We start from the raw sequence: 9448 nt of genomic DNA on the forward strand, positions 1-9448 counted from the left end.
AATTCTGAAACCATTGTTACAAAATAAAATTTACAGGATTTGAGAACATTTGCTAATAATGATATCTTGGATTTCTTTTCAATGGAAAGCAAGTTGGCATCAATTGAATATATTTTAAGCAAAACAGAACAGTGTTCATTAGGGAAATCATGGAACTGTATTTAACAATTATTGTGATGTAACCCAGTCTGTTTGTTTCAAAGATAACCTAATTGTCTCTCTAGGGTTTACAGCTGCTTTAATAAGAAATCCTTTGAACATTACAAAGTTTTAGAGAGTAATCGGAAACACTCTAGGTTGCGACCAAAGAGGAGACCAAAAGTACAGATTCAAAATGCATGGACAAGTAACAGGCTTAGTGTATGCAATTTATTATCCTGTGCTGGCAGTTATTGGTGTTCCAGGTAAGATCTTGTCATAAATTAAACATTTTGAAGAATTCATGGCATTGTTTGAATTGTATCCCTCTGGCTCCAGAAAATTCCTTGTGCTTAATTCCCCCTGCTTTGATACCAGCAATTCAACCTGCACTGTCAAGTTTCTGTTATTTGTCTGATGTGATGCTGCATAAATGTTAAAGAAGTGCATTCCCTCCCAGCAGAAATAATAGAATGCAGTTTTTGTCACTCACAACAAATTTGAAGTAGTGATTTTATATGGATACACAGTATTACCATAGGGTGACTCATATTCCTGAGTGTCGTGTTTCAGTATATATGGGCAAAGGTCTAGCTTGGTCTGATAAATGGTAAGTAATATTTATATCAGTCAATGACTGTCTCCAACAAGAAATGATATAACCTTGACATTGCCTGTGTTGAATTGCTTGAGTTGTTTTCTTTAGAGCAGAGCCTGAAAAGAGACCTGATGGCACTGTATAAGATTAATAGTGGCATGGACATAATGGATAGAAAGAAGCTGTTCCCCTTCATTGAAGGGTCAATAACAAGCAGGCATAATTTTAAGGTGAAGGTTTGGAGGAGATTTAAGAAATATATTTTTCACCCAGAGGGTGGTAGGTATCTGGCATTTACTGCCCGGGAGGGTAGTTGAGACAGGAACACTCATGACATTTAAAAAAGACATGGATGAACACTTGAAATGTCATATGGGCCAAGTGCTAGAAAGTGGAATGAGTGTAAATAGGTCACACAGACACAGTGGGCTGAAGGGGCTCTTCTGTGCTGTATCACTTTCAGTGCAGCACTGAGATTTCATACTATTATCAGTGTTTCTCAACAGTAGACAATATACCAATGTTTAGCTGTGTTTCCTATTAAGAATGTGTTCCTTAAAAATCAATGTTAACAATTTGTCTGCCTTTTGACAGTGACAAAATAATGAAAAACATACATTTCTTCTACTTTTGCTGAGTAAACTTAAAATTGCTTCTATGTTTGCCAGGAAACCTGGTGACAATTCTGATCCTATCTCGTGGCAAGTGTGGTCTCTCTAAATGTATCACACTGTACCTAGTGGGGATGGCAGTCACAGATCTCTTGGTGCTTATCACAGCGGTGGTATTAAACAGGATCAGTGTAATTTATTTTCCAGTTCTTTTCCTCTCCACAACTCCAGTCTGTAGTCTTAAAATCACTGTGATCTACATAGTCAGAGATTGTTCAGTCTGGTTAACAGTTGTTTTTACTATTGATCGATTTATAGCTATTTGTTGCCAGAATTTCAAAGCAAAATACTGCACAAAGAAAATGGCAACTGTTGTTATTGGAATAGTCTGTACTGTGAGCTGTGTGAAAAACTTTCCGTGGTACTTTGTATATGAGCCATTGTATCTAGTTAATGGTGTCCCATGGTACTGCAACATTAAGTTAAGCTTTTACACTGAACTTGCATGGACAGCATTTGACTGGGTGGACCGGATTTTAAACCCCTGTTCCCCATTCCTTATAATGTTGATCCTCAATTTCCTGACTGTCAGAAACATTGTATTGGCCAATAAAGCCCGCAAGAGACTCCGGCTGCAGACCATCAGAGAGAATCAGATTGACCCAGAGATGGAGAGCCGGAGAAAATCGATCATTTTGCTCTTCACCATCTCAGGCAGTTTCCTACTTTTATGGATGACATATGTTATAAATTTCTTATATGTGCGATTTACAAACAGTAATTATTCAACAGGCTCCACCGGCAATAACCCAAGGTTCATTCTGCAGGAAGGTGGGAACATGTTACAGCTCCTCAGCTGTTGCACAAACACCTGCATTTATGCAGCAACACAGAGCAAATTCAGAGAAGAATTCAAAAATGCCTTAAAATATCCCCTGAAATGGATTATCAAGATATTTAAATTATGAAATCAATAAATTATTTTGCATATTTTGAGCTTGCTGTTTGCTGGTTATTACTTACTATCTAAATCTCACAATGGCTTGTTTTGCTACCAGGATTTCACTTCCATTCCTCTAAGATTCTGAAACTAACATTCTGCAATAGACCTGATGTGCACATTATCTATGAGAAGAATACATGAAACTTTATTTCATTGTATTTTACAGGGTCATTAATAAACATTCTCAGTTTGAAATTCCCTGATCGCTCTCTGAAATGCACAGTTAAACCTGATACACCTGATTTTAAGTTATATTTTAAACTGAGAATGGAGGATTTGCCTTAAAACTAATTTTACTTTCATACCAAGGCCCTATTGCAAGTAATATGTTATACAGCTACTTCTAGACTTCAAATACTAATCTTATTATTAAACATGTCATGAAAAATATTCCTGCTTTAGGCAGAGCCATCAATTGGGTGACACGGTGGCACAGTGGTTAGCACTGCTGCCTCACAGCGCTAGGGACCTGGGTTCAATTCCAGCCTCGGGCGACTGTCTGTGTGGAGTTTGCACATTCTCCCTGTGTCTGCGTGGGTTTTCTCTGGGCGCTCCGGTTTCTTCCCACAGTCCAAAGATGTGCAGGTTAGGCGGATTGGCCATACTAAATTGCCTGTAGTGTTCAGGGAGGTAGAGCGTCTATATTAGGTTGGTCATGGGGGATGGATCTGGGTGGGATGCTTTGAGGTTCGGTGTGGGCTTGTTGGGCCGAAGGGCCTGTTTCCACACTGTAGGGATTCTAATTCTAATTCCATCCATAACTGCACAATTATCCAGTAAAAATTATTTGTACAGTTCCATGAATCTGCAATTGGACACAGTGGAGTTGTTTTCCATGGAGTAGAAAAGATTGAGATGGCACATGATTGAGATGTATAAAAGTTTGAGTGGCATAGATAGAGTAGGCAGGAAGAAACATTTCTCCTTGATGAAGGAATCAAAGACCTGGGGCATAGATTTAAGATAATGAGCAAAAGGTTTAGAGAGAAACAGTTAATGTAGAGAATCTGATCTAACTCTTCCTCAGAAGTGAAAGAGGCTAGAAAATGTTAGTTTTGTGTTATAGACAGGGTGAGGGTGCCCAAAGCCAAAGGCAGAGGTTGCTAACATTGAGATGACAAATGGGTGTGAATGAAGATGTGAAAGGGAGGAAATGTCTACACAGCTCAGAGCAAAGTCAACAAGACACGGCTGTGTGAGCAAGTGAAATAAAACTGAAGAAGACAAATAAGGGCAGGACAGAAAGGGTGCAGAGGAGGTTCACCTGGATGTTGCCTGGTATGGAGGGTGCTAGCTATGAAGAGAGGTTGAGTAGATTAGGATTAATTACATTAGAAAAATGGAGGTTGAGGGGGGACCTGATTGAGGTCTACAAAATCATGAGAGGTATAGACAGGGTGGATAGCAAGAAGCTTTTTCCCAGAGTGGGGACTCAATTACTAGAGATCACGATTTCAAGGTGAGCGGGGAAAACTTTAAGGGAGATATGCGTGGAAAGTTCTTTACGGAGAGGGTGGTTGCTGCCTGGAACACGTTGCCAGCGGAGGTGGTAGAGGCGGGCATGATAGCGTCATTTAAGATGTATCTAGACAGATACATGAATGGGCAGGAAGCAGAGGAATACAGATCCTTGGAAAATAGGTTTAGATAGAGGATCTGGATCAGCGCAGGCTTTGAGGGCCGAAGGGCCTATTTCTGTGCTGTAATTTTCTTTGTTCTTTGTTCTTATACAGTTAATGGTAGGGCGCTGGGGAGTGTTGCCAACCAAAGAGACCTAGGGGTGCAGGTACATAGATCCTTGAAATTGGAGTCACAGGTAGACAAGGCAGTGAAGAAGATGTTTGGCACGCATGCCTTCATTGGTCAGTGCATTGAGAATAGGAGTTGGGACATCATGTTGTAGCTGTACAGGACATTGGTGAGAATAATGGTGAGAATATTTCAGAATACTACATTCAATACTGGTTGCCGTTCTATAGGAAGAATATTGTTAAACTTGAGGTGGTGCAGGAAAGGTTTACAAGAGAGTGGCTCAGTGGTTAGCACTGCTGCCTCACAGTGCCAAGGACCTGGGTTTGATTCCACCATCGGGCAACTGTCTGTGTGGAGTTTGCACATTCTCCCCGTGTCTGTGTGGGTTTCTATTGGGTGCTCCGGTTTCCTCCCACAGTCCAAAGATGTGCAGGTTAGGTTTGGCCATGTTAAATTGCCCATAGTGTCCAGGAATGTGGCGACGAGGTGGGTAAGCCATGGGAAATGCAGCATTACAGAGATAAGGTAGGGGACTGGTCTGGGTGGGATGCTCTTTGGAGGCTTGATCAGCGTGAACCCGTTGGGCTGAATGGCCTGTTTCCACACTGTAGGGGTTCTATGTTTCTGGGATTGGAGTGTTTGAGCTATTGGGTGAGGTTGAATAGGCTGGAGCTATTTTTTTCTTGGAGTGTCGGAGGCTAAGAGGTAACCTTGTGGACACTTATAAAATCATGAGGGGCATTCAAAGGGTGAATAGCCAAGATCTTTTTTCCCAGGGCAGGGGAGTCCAAAACTAGAGGGCATAGGTTTAAAGGGAGAGGGGAAGGGATAACTTTTCACGCAGTGTATATGAAAAGAGCTGGAGAAGAAGTGGTGGAAGCTGGTATAATTACAACATTCAAAAATCAGCTGGATGGGTTTAGAGGTCATGGCCTAAATGCTAGTAAATGGGACTAGATCAGATTGCGATATCTGGTCGGTATGGACGAGTTGGACCGAAGGGGCTGTTTCCATGCGGTATGACATATGACGTTGAGTAAAGAAAAACTTTTTCACCCAGAGAGTAGAGGGAATCTGGAACTCACCACCTGTAAAGGTAGTCGAGGCAAAAAGGTAGAGACAGAGAAGGAGGTAAAAGAGGAGGAAGAGCCACAATTTTTATCAGGGGATCGATGACAGCAATGAAGTGGGGTATAATCTTAGAAGGTTCGTCCAATGAAGCCATATGGTGGAACTTAAAAACCAAAAGAGAGCAATCACATTGCTAGGAGTGTACTTTAGGTCACCTAATAGTCCAAGAGAAATAGAAGAGTAGATACAAAGGCAAAGTTAAGAGAAGTGTAAGGGTTAATAGGGCCGAGATAGCAGGGAATTCAAATAACTGGTGTAGTTATAGTTTGAAAGGTTTACAGGTAGGGTAATTCTTAAAATGCATCCAGGAGAGTTTTTTTTTAAGCATAAATGGCCCTACAAAGAAAGGGGGCAGTCCTGGACTTAATCTTAGGTAACAAAGCTGGGCAACTGGTTCAAATATCAGTGGGGGAGCGTTTTGCAGACAGTGATCATAACTCAATTAGATTCAAGATTGTTATGGAAAAGGACAAGATGGGCCTGAAATCAAAGTTCTAAATTGAGGAAAGGTCAATTTTAATAAGGTCAGAAATGATTTGGCCATAATAGATAGGGAATAGGTTTTTTTTATATAAATCTGTGTCAGAACATTCAACAAAGAAATATGGAGAGTACAGGGCCAATATGATTCAATAAAGTTAAAAGGTAGGATCAACAAATCCTCTGAGCCCTGGATATCAAGGGCTCACTTTTATTTCCTCATTCCCCATCTTCCCTCATTTGCTTTTCCAAATATAGGCCCATCAGTCAACCTACCTGCCCATCCCACCCACCTTACAAGTTTAAATCCACTCTCACTATATTATTTACTCTCTGAGCCAGGCGATGAGTTGCATTTTGTCTCAGGTAAAGCCCATCTGTTCTGAAAAGCTTTCTCCTTTCCCAAAAGTGATCCCAATTTCCCAGAAATCTAAATCCCTTCCTGTTCACCACTCATTTACCTCCCTGATCTGCCTTTGCCTAAATGGTAAAGCTTGTGGAACTGGTAGTATTTCTGAGATTATTACCCTGGAGATTCTGTGTTGCAACCTATTCCCTAACTCCTCAAATTGATCTGCCAAATCCTCCAAGTTGTCATTGGTTCCCACATGAACAACAACCACTAGTTGTTTACCTCCCTTTCCAGAAGTTTATCCAGTTATGTCCTGAATCCTTGCACCGGGAGGCAACAGACCATCCAGGACTCACGATCTCAGCCCTAAACTGTCTATCCGTTGAACTTGAGTCGCCCCCACTACTACCTTACTAATGTGCCTAGCAACCTCTCTCTCTTTTCACAGAATAGCCTCAAGGCACCAGTGTACTGTGGCTTTCCCTTGAGCCTTCCATCCCTGACTCAGTCATGTTGCTCACTAAATAGGCATCTAAAATTCATATCTGTTAGACAGTTTCAAGAAGTCCTTGGTTTACAACATAGAATCCCTACAATGTGGAAAGAGGCCCTGTGGCCCATCATGCCTGCAGCAATCCTCTGAAAAGAATCCCACCCAGACCCAGGTTCCCACTCTGTCCTCATAACCCCGCATTAACTATAGATAATCCAACTAGCCTGCACTTCCCTGGATACCATGAGGCAATTTACCATGGCCGATCCAACTAACCTGCATATCTTTGGACCATGGGTCAATTAGGGATAGTCAGCGTGGCTTTGTCAGAGGACGTCATGCCTAGCAAGCTTGTTAGAATTTCTTGAAAATGTGATCAAGTGTGTGGATGAGGGAAGTTCAGTTGATGTAGATTAGGTGGATTTTAGCAAAGCTTTGACAAAGCCCCCACATGGGAGATGGGACATAAAGCACATGTAATTGAGTAAAACTTGACAAGATTGATCAGAAACTAGCTTAGTCATAGGACACAAAATGTAGTGGTAGAAGACTGTTTGAGTGACGGGAGGCTGGTGTCCAGTGGTGTATCTCAAGGGTCAGTACTGGGAATGTTAAGCAAATTTGCCGATGACACCAAGATTGGTCATGTAATTAATAGCGTAAAAGATGGTTGTAGGCTACAGAAAGATATAGATGGGTTGGTCAGGTGGGCAGACCAGGGCCAGATGGTATTTGACCTGATAAGTGCAAGGTGATCCACTTTGGAAGAAGAAACAAGATGAGGGAGGATTGAATGAATGGCAGGACACTGGGTAGCTTTGAGGATCAGAGGAATCTTGGGGTGATTATTCACAGACCCCTGAAGTTAGCAGAGCACGTGAATAGGATAGTTAAGAAGGCATATGGACACTTGCTTTCATCAATTGTAGCATAGAGCGTTGGTCAGGTCACAATAGGAGTACTGTGTGCAGTACTGATCACTTCACCGCAGGATGGATGTGATAACACTAGAGTGGGTACAGAGAAGGTTCACCAGGATGCTGCCTGGGATGGAGAAATTGATCTCTAAGGAGATACTAGACAGGCTTGGATTGTTTTCTTTAGAGCAGAGAAGACTGAGAAGGCATATGATTGAGGTGTATAAGATTATGAGGGGTATGGACAGGGTGAATAGAGAGCAGCTGTTCCCCTTGGTTGAAGGATTAATCACAAGAGGGCATAGTTTTAGGAAAAGGGACAAGGGATTAAGAAGGGATTTATGAAAATACTTTTTCACTCAGCAGGTAGTGGGAGTCTGAAATGCACTGCCTGCAAAGATAGTAGAGGCTGAAAACCTTACAACTTTTAAAAAATGTGCTTGAGCAATTCAAATATCATAACATTCAAGGGGCATGTGCAGCAAAAGTGAAGTAATTCTCCCGGCATTTGGGGCCAGTGGCAGCAGCAGCGGGGTCATTCTCCAGGTGATTGGAGACGGCAGCAGTCAGATCGTTCTCCCAGCATTCAGGGCCGGTAGGAGTGGCAGCGAGATTGTTCTCACAGCATTCAGAGCCAGTAGCAGTGGCAGTGAGTGTGTTCTCCCACCAGTCATGGCCTGTGGCAGCAGATGTGAGGTCATCTTCCTGGTGTTCGGGGCCAGCGACAGGAGCAGCAAAGCTTTTCCAGCAATCAGGGACAGCAGCATCAGTGGCAGCAGACTCTTGCAAGACGGCTGCACCAACAATGTGAACCTGCAGCCAAAGCAGGACTCTTGGCCCAGCGGCGGACTGACCTGGCCGCGGAAATAGGGACTCTCAGTTGCGGGGCAAATGTGGTTTCTGTAGTGTCAGCGAAGCGGGCCCAGATGCGAAGAGGTGGCACCTAAGGTGGGGCGACTCCTATGTTGGTGGGTCCAGTACAGGCAGTGGTGGTGAGGCAGTGGAGTTCTCCCTTGAGGCTAGGTGCCTGCATGAACTGGGTTGGAAAGACTGATATTCTGAACTTTTTACTTATTATTTATTAATTTATTCCTCTGGCCTATAATGCTGGACTATTTATTTCTTTATTTTTCTATTTATTTTATCTTGATTCCTAAGAATTTGATCTTAAGTATTTGTGCCTAAGTCTCTTTGTACCCAAGATGGTGCTGTAATGCAGCGATTGTAAACTTTTCACTGTACGCATGTGAGTACATGTGACAACAAGGCTAATTCAATTCAATTTATTCAATTCAGGATATGGGACAAATGCAGGAAATTGGGATTCGTGCAGCTTTGGTGGTAGTTATGCCAGTGCAGACTCGATGGACTGAAGGGCCTTTTCTGTGTGTATGAATCTATGAATTTATAATAATTCCTTTTCAAGATGTTTATGTGATATTCCTTTTCCTACAACCTGGAGTATTTATCAGATAAATCACTTTCCTCACCCTCCAAGCTATTTAGTATAGACCACCAAATTTCTCTCTCACAGGTTGACATTGAAAAGGATTGATACCAATACTTTATCTCCCCTGATCAGACTATATCTCAATTTGTTGTCTACACAGGTTAAAAAAAAGTGTTAACTTTTTCAGTACTACCCCAACTGTTATCGTCCTGAAGAACTAGCTTCTGGGAATTGTGTTATCACATCCATAATTCAGGTAATGATCCTACATATCCATGAACAATCGACTAATCAATTCTTTAAAAACTGATATGGATATCAAGTGTTTTGGTTTGATTTTATGTTGACCACTTGACTTCCATGACATTTCTTATAAACCTGTGCTATACATCTTTATGAAGTCTTGGCCATGAAAGATACCTGTTTACCAATGCCTGAATTATCCGTAATCCTGTATGCCCTGTCATGGAAATTTCATGTGCTCCTCATAATGTCTCCTTATGATATGTAAGCAGTACCAGTC

The 9448-nt window shown here is 42.0% G+C and overlaps 1 protein-coding gene across 1 annotated transcript; it reads left to right on the forward strand.

The window, feature by feature from the left end:
- Positions 1–373: 373 nt before the first annotated feature.
- Positions 374–2315, forward strand: LOC125485605 (probable G-protein coupled receptor 139). Its single transcript, XM_048609144.1, has 2 exons — positions 374–404; positions 1405–2315. The coding sequence occupies exon 2, from the start codon at positions 1482–1484 to the stop codon at positions 2313–2315; it is 834 nt and encodes a 277-aa protein (XP_048465101.1). The 5' UTR covers positions 374–404; positions 1405–1481.
- Positions 2316–9448: the final 7133 nt, after the last annotated feature.

The sequence above is a fragment of the Rhincodon typus genome, chromosome 20 (assembly GCF_021869965.1).
Source record: "Rhincodon typus isolate 14 chromosome 20, sRhiTyp1.1, whole genome shotgun sequence".
NCBI lineage: Eukaryota > Metazoa > Chordata > Chondrichthyes > Orectolobiformes > Rhincodontidae > Rhincodon > Rhincodon typus.